Source organism: Hermetia illucens, chromosome 2 (assembly GCF_905115235.1).
Source record: "Hermetia illucens chromosome 2, iHerIll2.2.curated.20191125, whole genome shotgun sequence".
Classification (NCBI taxonomy): domain Eukaryota; kingdom Metazoa; phylum Arthropoda; class Insecta; order Diptera; family Stratiomyidae; genus Hermetia; species Hermetia illucens.
The window spans coordinates 46,752,316-46,777,505 of NC_051850.1; the positions used below are offsets into that span (position 1 = coordinate 46,752,316).

Consider the following 25,190-nt stretch of genomic DNA (forward strand, 5'->3'; position numbering starts at 1 on the left):
TAATTTCATATTCAAATACGTAAATATTTGAGTGAAACTGCCCGACATTTTCGTTTATATCCCATTGAGTCAGTTTCCATCTTCTATTCAACAGTTTTTTCACCTTCTTTTCGTCAATAATATATTTCTATTTCATGCCTCCGTTTCGTGCTTGGATGGAATTAACATCGCATAATAAATCATGTTTTCCCAAACGATTGTACTGAGTAGATCCACATAGTTAGACCACACCTCCAAAATGCCTGATGTTTTCTGAATATATTTTAACTTAAATGGGAACAATTAATACCGCTAGAAGCTACTACACCTTAACAATTACTCCACAATGCGAGGTAGAACTGAAATGCAAGAACATCTTTGAGTAATCGATGGAGTTTTTATTGGATCCGGTGATGTATTGGAGTAATTATTTGGTGAAACGTTGAGGGGCTGATTGCTAATGAAAATCTGATGTCTATGGAACAGTTAGCATTATTGAGATGGGCTAATCACGGCTACTGATGGAAGATTGGAATAAAGATCGTTTGCCTTCATTGTTCCCGATCTTATAGTGCTCAGATTGGTTTACAGCATCTTTCTGGACCCTTAACTTTGATTCACATATAATTTCATTCATTCAACCTCTCTAGACGGTCTTTCGTAATAGCAATGATAATTATTATTGTTGCGTCTGCAAACGATTCATGACCCTGACTTTTGAAAAAGAAACGTTTCATTGTTTGTACCCAATTTGATAGAAATGATATCATAGATCACAGCGGTAACAAACCGTTCCCTGCCTCCAAATAAGTGTATTTTGTAAGACTGCTCCACAACAAAGCCTGCCGTTAATTATTAATTAAGATAGAGTTTCGAATTTTCAAAAATTTCCTTAAAACGCCGATAGATTGCTTACCTACCGCTAAGGTAAATCGAAGGTCAGTTTTTGAGATCATTTTATTTGATTCCATAAAAGAAACATTCAATTGCGATGCATTAAAATGAATTGCACATGACCTAAACGAAATCCTATTTACGTGTATATATCTTACAAAACGATTAATGATCATCGAGTGCAGGCCCATAACAATTGTTTCTTGTCTTCATGAAGGGGCTTCGTAGCGAAATCGCATGATTGCATGATCGCTGGGCATTTAGCGATTTCTTAAGGGTCCCTCCTGTTCCAAAATCGACCCTGGATTATAGAACAAGCATCACACGCGTGAGCCCCGTTGTGGACGTATTTGAGGATGCATCTTTGAATTTTCGACCCACTTATCACGATCATGCCCAATTAACCTTACAATGATCTCTTGAAACGACCGTGCACAGAAAACAATTGGAATAAATCACCGAGCACTGATCTTTAGGCGAGAAAAATTTTCATTTCTAGCAACAAATTTTACGAGTGTTGTGTCATAGCAATGTTAATAGCAATTCTGAGTGGAAAGCAATACAAAATGTGAGTTATTATTATTAACATTGTAGATCATATATCTGCGGGTGAAGCGAATCGTTACAGTGCCTAATTGCGGAGTCCAGGCAGCCCCGTGCAAAAAAGCATTAAGTACGTCTTTTGTTACTCTTCGAATGCGTACTTGAAATCGGTAGTACTACAAAGCGTATGTAAGTGCAACAGTAGACGCACAGATTTCATAACCGTCACTCAGATACACAAGCGAACATGCAGACAGACAGACAGACAGCCCCGAAGACCGTCAAGCAGCAGCCATTTGAACTCAGCTCAATTTCAATGTTTATTCAACTGCTAAAAGTGATAATGATGAATCCATTATGGAAATTAGTTTTAGTTTATTCCAAAAAGCAAGTTAATTTTAAGCGTAATTGAAAATTACAATGATCACTGTTCGCATCCATTAAGTGGGCTTTAAAGTGTGAAGGCTGCCGTGAATACATCTCTTAAGAACGCATGTAATGTTCAGATGCATGAACAAAATGCTAAAAGGAAGGAAATACAGTCCAGTCAACAAATGTTAAATTTCTCACTTTTTTAAGTATGCAATTTGGAGGTTATTCGTACTTAAGATTTTCAGTTTCTAGACTGAGTGTGGCGAATTCTCGAGTACAGTTTTTTCCGCTGGGGTTTTGATTTATTAAATTTTTAGTTGAGTTTTTATGTTTCCAAAGCTCAATTAGATGATTTTTTTCTTCGTTCCAATGCAGTTATGCTATGACCCTGAGTTTAGTGAAATGAAAAGTGAAAAATTTATGAATGACTTATGAATATTTTACCAATTAAATTTAGAAGACACAAATCAAATCTCTGAACCGTGGAGGAAGACTCCATGACCGGCCCAACAATTGTTGATTTTCTTGAAGAAGTAAAGTCATATTTACTAACTGAAACAATGTAGGCAGGAAATATATGCGTAAACCTAAATGCATTGTCATTGCAAAATGAACATCAACGTCCCTCAGACCCAATTCACCTACACGTGTATCAGTCTTCAATTATCCGCTCTTATAAACGTACTTACATCTATTCTTTCTTTAATTTTCGGCTCTATTACCCATCTAATTGACTTCTTCTACCATCCTACCACATGGTCCGATTACAACACCCATTGAAACCGTCAAACCAATTCCAAAGACAATAATTTCGAAATAGTCCCATCAACCTCTTTACGTATCCGAGCCCCGACAAGATGACGAAACTAAATCAGTCTCAAAAGTTTCACACCCAATTTGGAGTGAACCTTTGCAAAGCACTGAAACACCCAAACCATTACACCAACAAAACTAATTACAAATCGATCTTGAATTTTGTCTTGTCTGGTGTCTTTTTATATAGTTTGAATTTTTTTACCTCCTATTTCTGCTTCACGCTATGTGAAATTCAATAGCGTGTCGTTGTGTCTCGCACACAACCTGCCTCCTCATGCCAACAAACAATCTAACAATCTTTTTTCTGTTTAATTTCATTACAGTCGTTCTTCGGACGCTCCTATAACAACCTATCGTCGATATCCGAATGTAAAAACAACGGTGAATGTGTCATCAATAAGAAGAATAGAACAGCATGCAAGGCGTGTCGATTACGTAAATGTCTCTTGGTTGGCATGTCGAAAAGCGGGTCACGCTACGGACGTCGTTCGAATTGGTTTAAAATACACTGCTTACTTCAGGAGCAACAACAGCAGGCAGCAGCAGCGGCGGCAGCGCACAATAATCACAACAGCCAAAAAACACCACCACCACCGCCAGCAACGCTAGCAATGCTGGGACATCCGGGGGTCTATCCACCCGGCTTATACCCACCACGACCAAATTGTACAAAAGAGGAACTAATGCTACTGGGACTTGATGATTACAAGCATCCTGCTGCCTCACCTTCAGTTAGTTCGCCAGATAGTCACAATTCAGATAGTTCGATTGATGTTAACGTAAGAAGTAACACGCTGCTGCGACTCGGGAAGCCCATGGACGCCAATTCAATGAGCAAAGACCTGTTCTTACCGCTTCCATTCCCGGGACTGTCCTCGCTGCCTGTTATGCCACCACCAGGTTTCATCCCTCCCTCACATCTTCTATTCCCCGGATATCATCCCGCTCTCTACCCCCATCATCAAGGACTCCTGAAGCCAGCAGCCGAACATCAGCACTTGTTAAGCAATTCTCACTTAGCCAACAACAATAGCCGATATGCGCTCAATCACAACAATAACAATCACATCAACAGCATTAGCAATAACAACAACTTGAATAACAACCATATCCAAAACAACACAAAAGCCGCTGAAGAGTTAACCAAACGATTCTATCTCGATGCGGTGTTGAAATCTCAACAAAGATCTCCAGTTGCAACCACCACGGTCACAACAACCACCTACACAACAACCCCAACACCAATGCACAGTGATAGTATTTCATCAACTAAGAAGGATCATCACGTCGACGATGACCAACGTCAGGATGACCACCCAACCAGCCCCCATGACCACCATACTCGCATCGAAACCGAGGACGAAAGTGTCGATGGTGAATCCGAAGAACTGGTGGTGGCCATGACACCCCCACGATCACCTCGCACCAACATGCAAGACGATCCCATCGACCTGAGCATGAAGACAGGCAGCAGTCACAGCAGTAAAAGTAGCATAGCGTCAATCGATGATAACCGACATTTATCAGGTGGTGAAAGTGATGCGCACAGCGAAGATAACGATGACGATGATGAGACAACAACCACCACAATTACCACCACAATTCAGAAAAGGCCGCAATTTGTTGCCGCGGTAGCGAACAATATCAGCGAAGATGAAGAGGAGACGGAGTACGAGCGGGACATGAAGCGAATGAAAATGCAAGTGACCACAACGCCCTTAGACCTCACCACAAGGGTGTGACGCAATTCCTAGATATTATTATTCCTTAACAAATTGCATTACAAATCCTTAGAGAAGGTATTAGCGGAACTAAATGGCATTATTAGTAAACTGAAAAATCCCAAAAGAACAAATACAATTAGATATCACCTAAGCTAGATTTAATATATTGGAGGAGTGTAAAAAGAGACCCTATTTTATTGAGTAGTTGTATCTAGATATTTTATTCCATATTTAAAGTATTAGCTGAATAGAAAAGGCAATCAAAGTTACTCTGAGAGCGTATCATGTCACACTTATTGTAAAATATGAGATAAAAATACTTTCAAGGATGCTGAATTTCAGATAGAATTATGTATCTCTATCTTATATAATTAATTTAAAAGAAAATATACACAAGTCAACAAAAATCAACAAAAATTAGATCAATCTTCTGTAAATATCGAAAAAATTGTAGAATTAATATTTTATCTATTCTCTGCAACTTTGGAGATAAATTAGTTGTAGGTGCTCTTCGGTGCGAATGAAGTCGAAATATCCCACTTTTAAATGTTACTTTCTATTGTTAGTTAGTCCTTACGCCCGTTCCATTCCAATATTATATTACATATGAAGATGTATCTACTTTTCACCTTCGATTTCTTCTTGTAAATAGATTTCCCAACTGTGTTTTGTTAGTGTTTACTATTGTATTGTAATTTAGTTAGTGTTTAGTAGTGATAGAATTGAAAATTATTTTTTTTTTTTGTTATAATGGAATAAATGTGAGAAAAAGAAATAATAATTATTATTTTATACAAAAAATATGAGTTCTTTCATTTAAGATAAAACAAAACATGATCCCATTAAATACTTTAGAGTGAAAGCCTACAATCTACCCATTACAGGACAAGAAATGTCCAGTTATAGAACGAACTATTCCCGCGGACAATCTGATCTAACCATATCGAAAAGTATAACGGACTGAAGCAAATCTGGATTTTGAAGAAGGCTCAGAAGGTAGAGAGCCGTATTGTGCCCTACTTCAAGAAATATAAGAAAAGGATCTACAACTACGGGGAATTCAAAATCCCATTGCTCCATCAAACAAATCGGCAGTAGTATGTACAATAAACCTACTAAAGGTCTGCAACTGCGGTTCCCTCTTAATTTAGAAGAAGTCTTCAAGATCTAGTAAGAGAATCACCTGGCGAGACTTTAGACTTTTTAATGAAAATGCTAGTTCAGGCTATGATAGAGAGCAGGAGTTCAGCACATCAGAAAAGTAGCCTCTCACCATAAAATTGCTTTGACGGGATATTGTAAATCAGGCCAAGTCAGGAGAGTGATCCAGTTGCTAATGAAGGTCTTGAAAAGCTGCATTGGATGTATATTCCACAATACTGGAGGCGAGCATGAATTACTAAAATTCAAAAGAACTGTAATTTGTGACTTATGAGTTTCACCTCCTTCGTACTGAGGAACTTTGATACTTACGCCTCCACTTTCCAGGTATTTGAATGCCCCATACAGCATAGAACATAGAACGGTATCGCAGTCCAAAGTTCCAAGCTTACCACTAAAATTAGTTTTAAAAGGTATGCCTCTTTCTAAGAAAAGTACTTAAGACAGACCGATAGACAGATACGCGGTACGAATTTTAATAACTTTCTTTTTAGGGGGTCCTGAGTCCACATCCACTTGATACCGGACCGGAACAAATGGAGAGCAAGTTGTTCTCCATTTGGTCCGATCCAAGTGGATGGGGACTTAGGACTCCCAAATTCTTAAAAAGAAAGAATGTCTACCTCCGGCCAAGCTTTGGTCTGAACTGTGGGCGGAATTACGTTGAGCGCAGATTTATCTGTCGAGTCACTAAAGCTTTTAGTCAAAACCCATTTCTCCACACGTTAAACGGTCCAACCGGCAATTGTAACTCATGAATTCTCCAGTTTCAACTGAATAGCAAATGAGGGGGAAAAAAGTCCAATTGCTAAGGGATATCTTTGGAAGCTGTATACGGTTCAGTTATTTGTCATAATCTATGATACGACTGAGAGTTGCGTTCATCCCAGAGAAGCGATAGGTTGCGAATGCCAAAATTGATCATCTGAGTTCAAATTTAAAGAAAATTGAAGTATGTAGACTGTGGAAGTCCTCTAACACCTAAGTGCAGCTGTGCTGAACCATCCCATTGGCCGGTGGCTGCATATATCTACGCTAGCCACATTCGGGAATATGGAGAGATGGCCCTTTGGCCACTTCATCGCCTTTAAAGCACTCCAAGATTTCATGCTTCCTGTAAAAAGAGGAGGGATAGATAGCAATCTGAATAGCATCTTAGGGGGTAGGTAAAGAGAGATTACTTGCTGAGAAAGCTATCGCCACACCTGTTAGTCTATTTTAAAGTGCACTACAATGATTAGAAAAAAAATTTAAGGTCCAACATGGATAACTGTTGACGTCGTCTGGGTCGGTCACTGGGTCGGGCTACCGTAATGGATACTATCATTTCGAAACCGTATATCGTGGAGATGTTTGGTTTTTATGGTTTATAGATGGCTTAGGAGTATGATTCCCCCTGCTGATGGCTGGCTCATCAGAATCTGAGGCGACCACTACAACAGGTTTGCATAGGTAGAAAATGAAGCTACAACGGGGGCCAATACTACTTCATATCAACCCTTGCGGTCGCAAAAGCCAGTGGCCAAGAGTCGTTCGAAGCAGAGAGAGTGATATCAACAACACCGCGCCACATAGGTTTGTTACCCGCTGAAATACTCCTCTTGATCGTCAAGTCGCCGTTGAAGTTCAGGAACAATTTCAAAGAGATTTCATACGACTTTCGGAAGTGGACTTTTTACGTAAACCGGATATTCTCAGATTTTATTCAACTCCGGGAGTTCCATCTCAAATCAATGATAAGATTAGGTATTTACAATAAACTAATATATTGTGCTGCAACTGCATTCACTTGTATATTATGATATAGCTGTGGATGTCACGCTGTATAGGCAAGAGATTTGCTCTCGACCCGTTGAGACAACATGTTGCACCGCAACTAGGTCATCCCTAGTAAAACACAGAGTTAAAATTCTAGGCCCGCGCAAACAGAAAGTTCCAGTCATTCAGTCGATTGCCCGCGATAAGTATGAAATTTGCTGATGTTACCGAGGAGGAGATTCGACGAGCTGCAAAGAGCTCGTAGAACTGGAGAAGTATTGTCGTGGATGGGGAGCAAAATTTCCGATATGAAAATTTTGCGAGTATATATTTTCTGTTAACGATATAAATCAGGTTTTCAATAGACAAGAGGAATCATCTACCCTGTCCTATTCGTAAGACCCTCCATTATTATTAGGGTTAGTTATATCCGAAGAGAGAAAATACTGCGGAATTTGAACAAGGCAAAGAGCAGCTTATTACCGGTTCGGACATTGTGGGACAAATTAAAAACGAAAGAAATCTCTTTAGGAACAATATCGATTACATTAAAGCTTTGGCCAGTGTACTACACTCCTTGCTAATCTATGTCCTATATCTGCATCGCATTGATTCGAAACTAGTGAAATTTATGACGAATCAGTGGCATACCATCTTGCCGGGGCCTTTCGCGGGATTCTTTGACTCCTCCTTGGACTCATATGGCGCTGAATCTGTTTTCATGTTGCTAGAAGGCAAGATTTTGCAGCCAAATATAAAACTTTTACAAGTACTTTGGAATTCCTTTTAAAGGATGCTCTGATGTCCGAATTTTTGATGTGAAAATCAATTTATCTCTCGGAGAAGAATAAAATAAGTGCCAAGAATTAGTTTGCTATCTTGGCTGGCATTGGAAATATTGGGTGAAAACTGATCTGAAAAACATCTAACAGCTGTTACGGATTATTATGTCCAAATTCTGAATGCATCACTCAAATTCTACCATGGAGCGGATGAATCTGGCTCGAGACACCAAAGGTAGAGTTTTAGTTGACGTTGCGCTATAACATCACTGCCAGGTTGACTCATTACGTGCTTATTTTTATAGGAAAAAACAGGCGAGTCCCTTACATGCAACGGTCTGTAAGGCAGATTGCGAGCTGACCACTTAACTTGGAGGATCGACCTTTCAATCCTACGCGTAGGGTAAGGTCAGAGAAAGAGCAGATCAGTGAATGGAACTCGAAAGCAACGCACAAGAAATATGTGGATTGCCTCTGTCAGCCATTTGTCGACCACAGATGCTTGTGTGCTGGGGAGCATTTCATTAAAACGAGCGACTAATGTGTGCCATTTAGGAACGCTACTAATGAAAAAGCGGGTGGCAAACAATCAAATCAGAATGGCGTTTCAGCGTTAGAAAAGTTGGAGCATCCTATTTTTTGCTTCACTGCTCTGCAGATGTTTCCTATAATTTATCGCTGGTAATTACCAACAAAGCCTTTCTATATCTTTTAAGTAGGTGGTGTCTGAGCCTAATTGCTTGACAGTTGAGATGATGACCACTCTCAAATAAAAAAATACCGGTTCCCCCGTGCTCGTGAAGCTGGAAAGCTCGTGACTTAGTTCGCGCAGTCAAGAATTCAAGACCCTCGGCAGGATAAAATCCTACTCAATAGGTTACCTATTGGGTGGGCGGGTCACTTAATCCATATGGTTGATAATGATCCAGCTCGGAAAGTCTATAAGGGAATATTTATGGTAGAAAAAGAAGACGAGGCAGACCCAGCGACGCAAAATCGTGATGTTCGGAGTTCCTTATTAAGGCAGGCCTAGATCGGATACCGGTTTTTGGGGCGTTGATGATGAGATTGTCTGAGATGGAGCGATGGCCTAGGTCAGGACGCCGGACAGCTTTTAGGGATATCGAATTGATGGACCTCGGCGTAAAGCCGGGATGTCTGGACTTCCTTATTAAGCCAGGCCTAGATCGGATACCGGTTTTTGCGGCATTGATGATGATGATGAGATTTTCAATTACCGTTTTTCAACTATTCTCAGATTCTTGGGCAGGTTTCTGCTTGAACAGTTTCTTCAAATCATAATTAAAGTTTTTTATTTAGGAATTGGGGAGTCTTAAGTCCGCATCCACTTGCTGTCGGACCGGACCAAATGGAGAGCAACTTGTTTCCATTCTTTATGGTCCACAAACTCCTCTTTTTGCGTTAACCCTAAAGTTCAAAAGATGGGAGGAGGGACGAAGACGGCTACGATTTCGTCGTCTGATGAGTTGCCTTTGCCTTACAAAACCCTAGCCGTCTTCATCCCTGTTTCCATCATAATTAAAGGTTCCACTAGGCCGCAACTTGCCAGTGATATTGACTCTGGCAAAATTCGAATTGTCCGGAATTTCCTTGTCTTTGTGAAGTAGCGATATAACCAAGATTTAACTTTACTTCAAGATTTAAATAGAGGAAAGTTGCCATAGCCCAGATAATTATCGACCTTGGGAAACACTTCATTTCGACAATTTCTTCACGATTCTTTTAGCACCTGTTACCTTGATAGTCTATTCTTTTGTTATTTTTCATTTATGGTGCTTGGTTTTTTGAAGTTTTCTTTCAAACTCAACTAGTTTTACAATTTTTTGGAATTCAGGGTGGTTTTCTTTCGTCCTCTACAATTTCGATCGGCAGACATTTCCAGCTCATTGAAATGCTTAATCGTATCCGATCCGTCCAGCATCTCAAATATTTCCAAGGACATCCTTGTTTGAAAATTGCCATAATTCCATTCATAATGTTTATAATGGTAATGGCACATTAAAATAATGGCTGTTTTTATGAACATTAAAAGAATCCCTGTTAACTGAATATGAGAAAATGAGACCCTTCTTAGATGAATTCTGCCCACAATACTGGTTCTCGGCAGAAATTCTTGATCTAATCTATGCCGCCACCGGATTTATTAATGCTAACAATAATACATTATTCAAAGAATTTTTTAAAAATGTCCATTTTTTGTAAAATGATTCTTACTTATCTACTTTGGAATTCTGGTTTAGATAAAGTGTCTCTTGCTCGACTAAAAAAAAGGTCGATAATTATCTGCCCTGCTAATTAATCCGAACACGAAATTTGATCACAAACTCCTGTTTATTTCACTGAGCTCCCGTTGCTATTTAACATTCAAATTATCAGAAAAAATCCGATACAATTCTGTAGCATCACCTTTTAAAAATATCCCTGAAGCGAATCAGTACAATAAGATTAAATTACAAATTAAATATCATCATCCGCCAGCTTATCAAAATTCAATCAAATCACGATCTCAAATAATAATGGGTAGCGACGAAAACAAAACAATGGACGTTATTCCGAGTTTATCCAATATAATAGTAATGATAGTCTCCAATAAATTCGCATATTTTCTCGTTTTGTTTTTGTTTTCCCTTAATCTTTTCTCTATGGGGAAATAAATTGAATTGAGCAGAAGAAATAAGATCCGGTTAAACTGAGACAACTGTCTGCTGCCGCTTTTGTTGCGACGAAACGTAATTTGTGGTAGTAGCTTATTATGATAATTGAATTGAATTGGTAGTACTGGATCACGTTACTGAAATTCCATATTAGCTTAATTGTTAATCAGATTATTTTATACTTAGCTTTAATTGAATGACGTACGATATTCTGCTATTGATTCTTGCGAAAAAATGGGGTGGAATAATTGGATTTCGAGGTGTTTGCGGTACCTTCAGGCGATTCAGTGCCGACTGAGTTGAAAACAAATTATAAGTAAATTTGGCCTGACTTTGGACTAAACCATGACAAACAGGAAGTCGTGTTCAAAAGTCAAACTCATTTACGTACTAATGTGAGTTTTTCTGCCCGAATTCTATCACATCATAAACGCTATTATAGAATTAAAAAACTTCATGGAACCAATTGCAATAAGTTGCTAACGAACAGAGCCTTGGAAATACACTACGAAGCGGAATTTTATTTTAAAGGAAGATTAACTATTAATCAATGCACAGAAGTAAGACAAGAATGACCCTCCAAGACGCCTAACTCTCTAGCGCAGTGAGTACACCTCATTCCTAGCCAGTTAGACAAGTCGGAAAACCGGAAGCAATTCAAATAAGGAAAAATAAAATGAGAAAATTAGAAGTTTCTCACAAATTTGTCAACAATGTTTTACCGCATTCTGGATGTAGAAGTAAACCTTCTTCTTTAACGTTTATCCAATTTAGTAGACGCGTGGCACCGTCTGGATCGGATGAATCTTTCTTCTCGATCATAAGCTTGGTCTGGATAAATCTCGAAAATCTTTCAAGCTACCATGTAAAATATCAACGCAGCGTTGTTTCGGATAGCCTTTCCTTTTGAATTCGATGTTCAGATCAGTTTTTGCTAGTGAGTTCTCGTCAGCGCGTCCTCATCAAAGGCGCCTTCCTAGCAATTCATGGAATGAATCCTTCCTAGTAAGGCGGTTGGCTGTTAGCTCTGCAATCGACCCTTTAAAAGCATAGTCGGTAATACTGCCGGAGTTCCTGAAATTTTTTACCTATAGTGCATTGATATCAAGATTCAATAGAATCATTCAGGACCAGCTTTGCAAATGATAAGACTTTCTATTGCCCTACATCCCTAACCTCATCTAATTCATAAAAATCGAGTTACTGTCTTAAATCTTTTGTTTGATTTTTTTTATTATGAATTTATCACATGATACAGTAATGTTCAACTATCTCTATAAAATCTATTAAATAATTTCTAAAAAAAATCTAATAAGACACTTAATACTGTAATTATTTTGGTTAAATGGTAGATAAGTACGAAACTGTACTATGTAGTAATATTGACGTTTGTCACATGACAGGCTGTGATCGTGCATCTTTTTATTTGCAACTGTGGCAGAGTAATGAGGGACATTCTTCAGTATTTGCTCCAAAAGATTTTTTATTTTAATATTATAGGGTGTCAGGTTCTGAATCTAGCTCCCCCGCATAAGCTCCCCTCTCGGACACCACCTGGTTGTGGTTTGGGAGCTTGCGGTAGCTTACTACTTCACTAAGAGTGTCCAAAAACACATGAAGATGGAAACAAGGGATTGTATCTCTCTAAGTGGTAAGAAGTCACAACCTCCCAGCCTATATACCATTTGGAAGCTCAGATCCTCCCCCAATAGTAGTAATCACGAATTAAGCTCCTTTTTGTGAAATTCTCAACATTAACGGACATTTAAGCGTTTAAAGTTTTCCCAAGATTCCCCCAAAAATCGGCAATTTTCCTGGCACTCAGACCTCTCAACCTATATACCATTTTGAAGCTCAAGTGTGGCGATATCCAGAGAAATCCGATGCAAAAAAGCGGAAATTTCGATGGAGGGCGAGGACAAGCTGGTAATGCCGGTGAAATCCACACTGAACGCAGCAGACCTTTCAGTTAGGGGCGGTTTTCATATTAAACTGTACTTATGGCTACAAACATAGATTTAGTCCAATCAACCTATAGCATACCTATCTACTGGCAGCAAAGCTGACAAAGTTGCAGGACTGTCCTTATATACTTCTAGTTCAAGAGCTACGGATTCGTTTTAACAGAATCTGTGGTATTCAATCAGTCAAGGGAGCAGGATCTTCTTCGATGAAAGATTTTCGAGACCGAGGGCCTGCGTTCTGATGTCAAAATTGTTAGAGGTAACCATGCTGAGACAATTCTGTTCCCAAGACTTCGTTGCGGTCAACTTAAAATACCAGGTTAATGGTAAAAGGAGAAACGTTATAGTTACCTCTTACTTAATTACTTACTACTACTTACCCTATGATTCTTTGTGCCCTCCGCTGACGCAAGAACTAAGGGATTTGGTAGTGTATGTAGAATCAAGTTGCCTTGAACTTTTAATAGATTGTGATGCGAACGCAGCATATTTGTTGGGGCAGTAGCAAATGCAATCCTAGAGTAGAGAAGCTGTTCAGTTTTATCACTTCAGTTGGTCTGATGACCGCGAATGTAGGGTACGCCCCTACGTTCGCGGGGCCAAGAAGAAGTAAAGTAATTGACCTAACAATCTGCACTTCGAAGTTGTTGTTGTTAATGCAGGCGAACAGCCTTTAATACGAAGACGAAATCCTAGGAAAATGGATTGCAGAGAGTTCAATGAACTTCTTGGCGACAAAGTTGAGCTCCCTAGGCGACTGAAGAGTCCTTTGGCGATAGAAGATCAATTGAAAATTTTGAATCGCACACTTTTAGAGTGCTTTGAAAAGGCTTGTCCAATTTCCCGAGGGCAACGTGGTAAAACGTGGTAGAACTGCAGAGACTCAGGAAATCAACGAGATGACTTCTATATCGTGCTTGCAAAAGCAGTAGCTATGAAGACTAGCTGAACTTCCGGAACTCACAGCGTAAATATAAGAGGCTTGTAAAACGTTCGAAACAAGGTTCTTTTAGAGCATACTGCAAGGAACTGGAAGATAAAAGGTTGTGTAGAGTCCTTAATAAAGATGAGTCGGCCAAGTTGAACTCTCTTAGAAAACCGGATGGTACTTTCACGAACTCCAGAGTTGAGTCTTTACGGACTCTCTTGGAAGTACACCACCCATGAAAACATATATAGAGGATATAGAGACTTTCGAGCTACTTCTAAGAAATATTTTTCGAGGATGTCTTGCTCTAGGCTACGTGTCTTCCTCTTGGCAGAAGGTGAAGATAGTGTTCATACCAAAGCCTGGAAAAGATGACTACTCTAATCCAAAGAACTTCAATCAAATCAGCCTAACATCACTTTCGCTGAAATGTCTGGAGAGACTGGTTAGGCGTCACATTCGCGAGAAGGCGCTAAAGTCGCATCCACTAATGAAAACCAACATGCTTACAAAGAAGTCCTGCGAGTCTGCTCTTCATTCTTTGATTTCAAAGATAGAGGATGCAACTCTGAAGGGTGAGTACGCGATGGGGGGTTTGTGGACATTGGAGGGGGTTTGACTGTGCGCCCTTCGAAAGCTCTGTGATGCCACCAGAGAGCATGGTGTTGGTAAAACTCTAATAAAGTAGATCTACGCTATGCTAACACAGAGATTGCTGTGTGCTGAAGTGGGTGTTGATCACTACTTAACAACGGAAGCGACGAAAGGCTGCTTTCAAGGAGGTGCGCTATTGCCACTTCTGTGGAGAATGCTGATCAACTCACTACTATTTAAACTGCTAAATCCGCCAATACACGTTCAAGCTTATGCAGATGACGTGCCTGTTGGTCGAGACTGAATGGTGTGTAGAAATACATAACGCACCATTGGTTTGATTGACAGTTTTTGCCTGCCTGAGGTAGTAAATCCAAATAAAATTACAATGGTATTATTTACACAAAGGAGGAAACTGAATGATTTTTGCCTTCCCGAGATGAGGGATACAATCCTTCAACTCTCCGAAGAAGTGAAATATCTGGGAGTTATTCTAGACAAGAGTCTTGTTTGGAGCAAACATGTAGAAGTAAAGGTGAAACGAGCTCTCACAGCTTATGGGCTGTGTAGAAGAACCTTTGCCTCGACATGGGGACTTAGGCCTCAGGTAGTAATGTGGATATATGTTGCTATCATTAGATCGATGTTCGCTTATACATCCATAGTGGGGCGAGATAAGGTGACACAGACGCGTTTCCTCTGTAAACTTGCCGCACTGGAAAGAACTGTATGTCGGGGTATCACTGGTGCCATGAGCACCACATCCGCCGCAGCTCTGAATGCATGATTTAATTTGCAGTCCTTGGATTTGTTTATTCAGAACACTGCTATGAGAGCAGCTCGTAGACTAATTCGATCAGATCTATGGGAAAACGATGGACGTGGGGGCACAAAGCATTGGAAGAGTTATTGGGAGAACTGAATCTATTTTTCGCAATTCCTTCCGATTCTCAGATCCCCATACATCTGTTCGGTAGAAGATATGAAACTGGGACGAACCAAAAGAATGCGTGTCGGGATGTACTGAGGTCTCCGATGGCTGAAAAACAGAACAGGGTCCAGGAACAAAAGTTTACCTCTGGAGTAAAATGAGAAATGGGCTTTTCTCTTAATACAATGTGCAAGGCTCTTTCAGGCTGAAGTGTATGCGATCGTAAGGTCGCAACTTGAGTGATTGACGACCGGTTGAATGGCAGGCGCATCGCAATCTGCAGAGATAGTCAAGCTGCAGTGAGGGCGTTGAGCAGCGCTCTGACTATTTAAAAACCGTTCAGCAATATAGAAATTGATTGACCTGTATTTCTAGATTCAATACGGTGAAACTACTCTAGGTACCCCGTCATTGCGGTGTACTGACACAACTCAAATTGGGTTCGAAAGGTACTAATCAAAACCTTTCATTCGATACCCTATTTACTATATACGGGGAAAGAAAATTTTAGACCTTTCTTTTGCATGCATGAGGCAACCCTTAACCCCAGCCTGAAAAGATGCAACTTACTACTTATGTGGCCGTTTATAGATTTTAGTTTCCACCTTCTCGTCAAACTTCGTGGCAATCGGTTCAGCCGTTTCTGAGTAAAGGCGTGTAAAAGGCAGACATACATTGAACCGATTTTAATGACTGCTCCCCCATTACAGCTGACACACGTCTCATCATGTGCAATTCCTATTCTGAACATATGCCTAGCTAATGATTTGTAGCCAGTCAGAATGCCCACAATTTTGCGGTACGTTTGTTAGGTTCTCACAGGAAAAATTTGATGTGTCTAGCAACATTAAGGCTCTGTCATTACCGAAGGCTTGTTCCCAGTTCCTCCTTCTGGCACTCCAGTTGTTGACTCTGGGCCGCCTTAAGGGAAATAGAATTCTCTTTTGCTTATACATCCGAGATTTCATTTCCCTTTTCACCACAGTGAACTTAGAATAGTTACACCGTATTGCATTTAGAGGTAGAGTTCAATCGGGTTCTAAATTCCTGAACAATGTTTGCAGTGATCAAGGGACTGCTAAGTGGCTCAAATGCAGCTTAACTATCGCTGGCGACTGGGATGCGCCTACTCTTCAATCATCAAGTTTGTCGCCCTTTAAATCGCATACACTTCAGCCCGAAAGACTGTTGCATACTGTCGCAAAGCAAATCCCACATCTTATTTTTCTTCGGAAGTTGGGCTCCTGCTCCAAAACCCTGTTTTGTTCTTGGGGTATCGGTGCAGGAGACTTCAGTATATCCTGCCACAAATTCTTCTGGTTCTTCACAGTTTTCTCTACGCTTCTGCGTGGCTTCATATCTTCTAACAGCCCGGTGTGTGGGTACGCGAGCATCAGAAGGAATTTTTGAAAAAAAAAACTGGATTTTTTTTCTCCCAAAACACCCTTTCTGCTCTATGTCCCTTACGTTTGCTCTTTTATCATAGATCTAACCGTTCAGTTCTTTACAGTGAGGCTAGCTCACAGTAAAAACTCTTTAACCTTAACCCACTATATTGCAGATACATAAGCAAATATCGGATACCAACATATATCTCATAGCTACATAAAGGCTACGTTCTCAGTTGCACAGCCCATAATCTCTGAGAATTCATTTCACCTTTACCTTATGAAGTTTGGTACAAAGAAGACTCTTGTTCAGAATAACTCAAAGATATTTATTTCATTTCTTTGGAGAGCTGAAGAGTTGTACCCCTCATCCCTGGAAGGCAAAACCATTCAGTTTCCACCTTTTTGTAAGTAATAATATCATTTCGGTTTTATTTGGATTGACTGAAGACCATGCTTAAGATGCCAGTTGCCAATCAAATCAAAAGACTTCCACGAAAAGATAGTCCGGCTACCTCATCTGCATAAGCTTAGCCGTGTGTGATCTGAGAGTGAGGCTTCGTCTAGCACGGCCAGTCTATGATCAACCCTAACAACTCTGAAATTCAGATTGTTAGGTCTATTACTTCACGTCTTCTTGGCTCCATAAACGTAAAGGTCGTTCGCGATTATAAAATTAGGTGAAATAATAAAATCAAATACCTTCTTTTCCCTATGATTGTATTTGCTACTGCCCCAACAAATATATACCAGGAGTAAATAAAGGCAGAGCTATAACTGTGCCAGCCTTGCTGCCAGTAGAAGGGAAGATTCTCTGGCATGCTGCAGGTTAATGTGCCTAAGCTTTTTTCTTTGTACTAGGTTGGGTAAAAAGTAATGTCGTATTTTGTCAATAGATGGCGATACTTAAACATATCTTGTGTTGTACTTATCGCATCGGGTCATACTATACGGCGATTTGAAGATGACAATCTGGGCTACAGGTGTCTCTTTGACAGTTTTATGATCGTACGTTTTGGTCTCAAGTTATAGAGAATCAAAAATGGAGTCCACCAAGCCAGAAATTCGTCTTATTTTACGTTTTTACTACCTGACAGGTAAAAATGCAACGAAGGCGGCCAAAAAGATTTGTGAAATACTGTAACGATTCGCACAGCACAGCGTTGGTTCGATCGATTTTGTTCTGGTGTAGTGGATGTCGAAGATACACCCCGTACTGGTAGGCCAATCGTCATAGGAACCGATAAAATCGTCGAAATCATCCAAGTAGGCCGGCATGTGAGCATTTGCTCGATTGGCCAGGAACTAGGTAAGGAACACAAAACCGTTTGAAACCATCTGCAGAAGATTAGATTCCAAAAAAAGCTGGATGTTTGGGTGCCACACGGGGACGAATTCGACCCATTTTTGAAGCGGATTGTGACTGGTGATGAAAAGTGGATCACGGACGAAAATCTCAAGCGAAAAAGATCGTGGTCGTAGCGCGGTGAGCCGGCCCAAACCATCGCCGGTTTTGTTTTGTGTTTGATGGGATTTGAAGGAAGTCATCCACTATGAACTGCTCAACTATGGCCAGACCCTCAAATTGGTCCTCTACTGTGAACAACTCGACTGTTGGCGAATGACCAGAAGCGGCCAGGATTGGTCAATAGGTATGGTGTTCTGTTCTACCAGGACAACGTCGGCCTCACACATCGTTCATGACCCGCCAGAAGCTACGGAAGCTCGGATGGGATATCCTATCGCATCCATCGCATAGTTTGGACCTGGCACCAAGTGGTTGCCATCTCTTTCGGTCCATGCTACTAAGTTGGCCTCAAAAGAGGCTTGCGAAAACTGGCTGTCTGAGTTTTTTGCAAATAAGAAGGGGGGTTTTATAAGAGCGGGTTAATGGAGTTGCCTTCTAAATGGCAACAAGTTTGCAAACAAAACGGCACATATTTGACTTAAATCGGATAATTCTAAGTATGTTAAATAAAGCGTTAAAATTCGATCACAAATACAACCCAACCCAATAAAATAAATGTAGTCTAATACGAAAATGCCATTAACTGAAGAGTTTACTGTGTCTGGTGTGGGCTTTACCGGTGTTACCAATGTGCCCGCCCACCGCTTTCTGGCATTAGTCCACTTGTGTCCACATCACCAGTTTCCCTTTTATCCTTTCATATTTTCTGATATAATTAGGCTACAGTGCCCCTGACAGATAGGTTTTTTGTACTCTCTTAACCGGCTGACCGCAACGTAGATCAATCTATTCAAGGCATTAAAATTTGTGCTTCGGGCGCGACTTGATTGTTCAAAGTTGCAGGTTTGTTCGGAAAGTGTGATTTCTTACCACTTGGAACGTTAAAATTCGTGCTCTCATCTTCATGTGTTTTTGACACCCTTAGTGTAGTAATGGACTACTAAAGGCTACACGAAAAGTGGTTTCCGAGAGGAGATATAGTTGGGTTGTCAAAGGCTTGTGGGATTTCCAACCTTCCGAAAGATCTAGGTCCCAAAGTACATTGCGTTTCGATTTCAACTTACTTACTAATGGTGCAATACTATATTTTAAGAATTTTATCAGAATACCTTTCTTGAGAGGTTCAAAACTTGGTATGAATATGAGCGATATTAATAGGCCACAATACCGAAAATTTTAATAGAAATCCTAGAAATCACATTCAAAACGTAAAGTTATTCACTGTATGCATATACAGAATATGGGCTTATATAGGTACATATACAGAATATGTTGTAAATATGTATTTCAGGGCGCAGCAAATTTAAATGAAAGGGCAAATTGGTACTTACTATAACTCTGTACGTCAGTATTAATTGGCATGCTATATAATCGAACCACAATAAAATGAACAATCTGAGATACTGAAACCCAGTATATCCTGGGGAGGGTCGTTCGGAAACTTGTTATCTATCTTATATTTTTAAGCTTCTTTCAATTCCTACTACGGGGGAAGTCCTGATGGGCTCAGCGTAAAAGACGTTGAATATTTCCCAAGGAACGAAGTGTCAAGAACCCTGCACACCTTCCAAATCGGGTAAGCGAAGTGGTATCCGCGCTTAGTCGCCAATTGGCGATAATAAGGCAAAACTTGGTTCGTATGACATTTATGTTCTTTACAAATTTTTGCACTGTTCTCTACAGCGATTGCAAAAAAACATCTCAGAGGTAGGAGAATAGTTGAAGTAACTGCTAAACATACGATAAATACGCAAAAGTCGAACCAGGGGTTGGAAGCTTGATATAAAGTTAGTAGTTAGTAATTCTCTAACATCCATTTATATGAAAACATTTTGAGTTGCTACAGTGGGTGGAATGCTACGTTCGGTAAACTGGTCCGTTCGATAAATTGAATTGAAAATATTGACTTCCTACCTACCACTTATCCATTAATATATACAAAAAGATAGTCTTCTTAATTATGCACAAGATTCTGAATAGTTGTATATGATTCGATATATCATAGGATAAGCGTATTACGATGCACCGGGAGCATCTCCTAAATTTCGAAAATTCCTGTTATTCTGAGAAATCAATAGATAGCAATAAGTTATGTCCACTCATCATGCATTAAAATGATGTTTGATTGAAAGATTTGACACATCATATACTAGTGTTATTTTATTCCACTTATCGAACCAACCTTCTAAGATAATCGGCTTAATCTAAAAATAAATTTTCAGCTTTTAGTAATTGTTTGATTCATGTCCGCTTTTGATAGTCACGAACCATCTATCAAGCGTTTCACATCTAAGATAATGCAGATTCAAAATAAATAGATGTATCCCAAGGAATTCAGGTAGGGAATGTTTTTGTGGTCAGTTTTCAAATACTACCGCGTATTTTAGAATAACGATTTATTTGAAATTAATGAATTTTTATCCCGCTTTCTCACTTGTGACAACATTTTGAATTATGATTATCCATATTTATGTAGTTTGTAAGTTATTGGTTGGACAGTTAAGCATTAGAAACATTCAAAACTAAGTATTAGACCAAAGCGTGCCTTCATGGCACATACCTCAATCTTATTTCTATCATTTTATATAATAAATCCAATTGTTTCCTAGATGTTGAATAAGTTCCAAAAACCTAAGTTTATTTTTATTACACATATACATATTTGAAAACATTTGATGCTGATTGGGCTAGTATGTCAAAACCTTGATAATAAAAATTGATTGTAATCATACATGTAGGTTACAGTTAATAATACGCTAATACTTTCGAATAAAACAACCGCCTAAAAAGCAAAGTGGAGGATATAACTATAAAAACCCAGGAACAATGGGTACACGTACACAGATATTTTTCATCTTTTCACTACCCACAAGAAAAAGCCTTCATAAGTGATTTCAACTCGGGGTAGAAATACTTACTCCAAAGTCGGAAAGTAAGGAGACCTTCAACGGGCTTGCCGCTAGTAAAAGTGCAGTAAGAAGTCACCAATGGAAAATTCTATGAATGAAGGGACCTCGACTCCCGATGGCAACTTACGACGACAGTTAGAAAATCGACGACTATCCTTCGGTGAAGGAGGCGAATATTAAGCCCAAGCTTAGCTAAAAGTTTATCTAGTATAGTATACATACTATGCAGTTAATAACCAGGCTCGTGTGACAAAAGTCGGGCACCTTAATGTAAGTGAAAGGCCAAAACTAGTGGAAATCCCGGTCCTGCAATTAACGCCAAGAATACTTCCATATAAGAGAAGATCCTGCATTTTGTAGATCCAGCTTAACGAAGTAAAATAGACTTTATAGATGCAGCATAGGAAAATAAATCAGGCCGAAAAGAAGCTCTGCAACACCGTAAAAGACCAAGTGAGCTAAACGGGGAAACGGGATCTCTTTAATAAAGCCAGAAATAAAAAGTCGAGGAACGTCTTCAGGACAATCAATCAACTGCTTTGCGGAAGTCTACTATTCCTTTTAATAAATAATAATCGTTGGCGGAACAATCCAATTAAATCAGGGCCTTGAAGTGTGTTAGAGCACTTCATTCAAGACCGTAAAGTTATACTACAGGGGTACCCTATTGGAGGTAATGTGGTCAGCATTGCGATCCCACTACCAGCAGTAAGTTTTGAACCGCGACCTTCCATACGATAGCTTTGTGCTCTAACCACTCAGCTATCCTTTTAACAAAGGACGATAAAGTTCCACTGGGATTAAGATGGATAACAAAAAAAGCTACAGAGGAGAGGATGCCTTGATGTGTAAATCATAACGCATAAAACCCATCTTAAATAAGCTGATATTCTGCACAAGACAGGCATATCCTTAACGCATTTAGAAGAAAGTATGAAGCGTACAAGCCAAACCTAGAAGAGCGACTTTTTGCTTGAATGTAAACCAGGTGAAAACATGTGATAAGATTAAGGACTTGGCCGAGATTACTACAAATGAAGAAATTTGATGATCCCAGTGTGTTCTGCAGGCAAAATAATGAAATTCATAATGCTCACTTCACAAGAAGCACATGGTTTATGTTTAAAAAGCGGCGAAAACAATGCCCAAATGAAGTTCTTATAGCCAAACTTGAACCATTATCACTCTAGGACCAGCACCTTCAAAATATGTTCAATCACTAACAAGTGCAGAAATTTGGCGATATGGACATGTGAAAATTGAGCCATAGTAGAGCAGTAAAACTTCAGAGTAGTTTCACGAAGGCGAAAGTTGGTAGTATATCCATGCATGTATACTTGTTATCCGACGTCAAGTTCTAAAATAGAGAAGTTCAAATTAATGGCGAAGAGGCTAATGATAGATACGCATCACCATGACCCTTGAATAACAGCTGGCGATCTTAACACAGGCTGAAGTAAGGAGCAGCTGAGGGGCGAATTCCGGAGGCCGAGTATTACTTGAAGCTCTTCTTATCTGAATCTTGAACTTACAAACATTGGATGCGTCAACACTTTCTGGAGGAGGGAAATAGCGTCAGTAATCGATGCCCCATTGCTTAACAGCGGCACCTTACTAAAGACTATAAACGCAATGACCACTGTGGCGGAGGAAGCAACTTGGGTTTGAGACCCCCGCAATCACGATCAAGGTTATGATGTCCATGCGTGACTCGCTGTTACGGAGCTGCCGCATGACACTGGCTACAGTAGAGAGCGTTAACAGTTACCGCTTCTAAATTGACAAATGTGGTCGGTGCTTTTGATAAGTAGGACTGAATTACGGTCTAGATGCACCTCCCGAAAAGGACGATCGGATAGTAGGTCTTCAAAACTATTCGCAAGTGCTAGGGCATACTGGTACCACCATCACCGAATCAAACTTCAAAATGTACCATCCCTGCACTTTCCCTTAAAATATCAAACTTGCGGGGAGCTCTGGGGACGGCTACCCAAAATGCAGCACCACATCGTCTTACAGTTTACGGCCCCTTGAGCTTTTGCTAGTGGATTGTCGATATTGTCCCTTAGGTCACCTGGAAAAATCTCAACCTAACGTCGAATTTTCCTTCTATCTTTTCTGAAGACGTTGCCCACCCATGTATTCGCGTGCTTTTTAAAAAATGCCGCAACCCTATTACCGAGCGTAGTCTTTCTGAGCCTCTTCAGCACTTATTGAAGTAATACTAGCTCTCCTATGTTTTCCAAAGTGTATCCTTTACCACCATGAAATATGGAAGTTGCTCGTAAAGAATTCAAAGAACTTCGTAAGTAGGATGTTTGCAGACCTTCAGATAGCGGTTGGTCTTCGCCACTGGATATGGTCCCTAAACGCAATGGCGATTGGAGATCTTGTAGCGATTACATACGTCTAAATTCCCAGACGATTTCAGAACGATACCCCACTCCACTAACCATTAATTGGGGACACTATCAAAAACTGCCGTATTTTTCAACCATGAACTTATCACATATCGCATATCACCAAATCTCTATAACTACGAGACAATCTGAAAATGACAATAAACACACCATTCGGAATATTCAAGTTCACTATGATAACTTTTGGACTGTGCAATGCAACGCGAATCCCTCAGAGATTCATCTACTCAGTGCTACGAAACTTCCACTTCTGAAAGTGGAACAAAAACTGGGATGTGCACTCTGATATTCACACGAAGTTACAAACAAGAAGATAGATTTCAAGTTGCATGTGGAATGTGCAGCAACAAAGATATATAGCACAGAAGCACTAATCGCGAGAGAACTACCAAACATAAGTAGCTTAAAAGCGAGCTATTGGCTCCTTATTTCAAGGGTAATTAGACCAATCCCACTGTACGCAGTTCAGTGTGGGCTAACAAACTAGAAAAAAAAGTGCTCCTTACTTCTAAGCGCACAAAGCAGCCAGCGTTATAGCAGTTACGATCCCAGTTGATATTTTGCCGGAAGAATGATAAGATCTTTATGATCAAATGTATATCCTTGGAAAATCCTTTGCCCGTCGATCGTAGTTCACACGAAGGCAAACTATCGCCGTGTCAAGAAATGTCGCTGGAGGCATTGAATCATATGGGATCATCTCAAGATGGACTGACCAACAACACACTTCGTCGTTGTTTTTGATCTAAAGCTTCGGACTTACCTCTGTCGAGTTGAGCATGATGATTTACCATATTACCCAGAGTGCCGGAAGGTTTCAGGAAATGTAGCACATGTTTTATTTCAAATCCCAAGATTCGCAGTTCAAAGGGCCAAATTTATTGTTAGAAGGGGATGCACTTATTTTCCGTAGCTAGAGGTTCAGGTATGAAAGGTTTCTTGTATTTCTTTTATAAAAATATTTGAGTGGACATTTATCCCATCAGTACTTTGCACTATATGTATCTATTATTATATTATATCCACATTCGCTTGATATTGACATTCAAAACCTTGAAGTTTCACAGAATTGGTTATTAACTTCATTTGGACTGATATGGGGGATATTTCGGAGCCTAGCCACCGTATAGTGGCAGCCTCTTGATTTTTTTTCAGATTTTTTGGTTGGGTAGTTTCTGAGAATGGGTCCGTGAAAAAAATGATCATTTTCGATCCCCATTCCTCACCTCTCCAACAAATTTCAAAACTAAACTTCAGAAAGTACTAACCGAGAACTTTCATTTGATACCCCACATGACTATATTTACACCGTCTTTGCAAGTCTGGGGACCCCCCCAAATTCAACGCAGAGTTATGTAACTCACTGTATGCGTCAGCGTTCTCAGTTCCCACATCTCCACCAAATTTGGTGTCAATCGCTGCAACCGTTTCGGAGGAAAGTGCGTGTAACAGATAAACAGACGGACTTCACAACTGTGAAACCAAGGATGCAGATAAAAGGAAGGAGAGCTCGTCCGGATGCAATTGCTGTTGAAGGCAAAGGTCATTTGTCTTACGTTGGGATTCTGCGGAAAGTCAAAGGAGATCCGATGCTGTACGGCCTGGGACATAATGTCGCACTGATCAGAAGAACACAGAAGGGAGAACTACTCTTGGAATTTCGGAACACGCAGGATGAAAGGACGTTCAATTACCAGAACTTGCTTGATAGATCATTAGGTGAGAAAGTTACGATGATCCAGCTACCCGTCGCAATTGGAGAACATCGGAACCAAAGATCTGATGCCTGATACATCCCTAGGCGGGGCATTCACATAGGAAATGCTCCATACAGTGGTACTCAAACAGCAATCATCAGTTTGTCAGCTGTTTGGGCAAACAAGT

At 40.0% G+C, this 25,190-nt stretch overlaps 1 protein-coding gene across 4 annotated transcripts in view; it reads left to right on the forward strand.

The window, feature by feature from the left end:
• Window positions 1-5,094, forward strand: part of LOC119649541 (knirps-related protein) — a 113,931-nt gene extending 108,837 nt beyond the window's left edge. For all 4 annotated transcript variants that reach the window (XM_038051731.1, XM_038051728.1, XM_038051730.1 and 1 more), the window contains one exon: window positions 2,928-5,094. In XM_038051731.1, the coding sequence (XP_037907659.1) occupies window positions 2,928-4,346 (1,419 nt within the window). In that variant the 3' untranslated portion in view covers window positions 4,347-5,094. The remainder of the gene's footprint in view (window positions 1-2,927) is intronic.
• The last annotated feature ends 20,096 nt before the right edge of the window (window positions 5,095-25,190 follow it).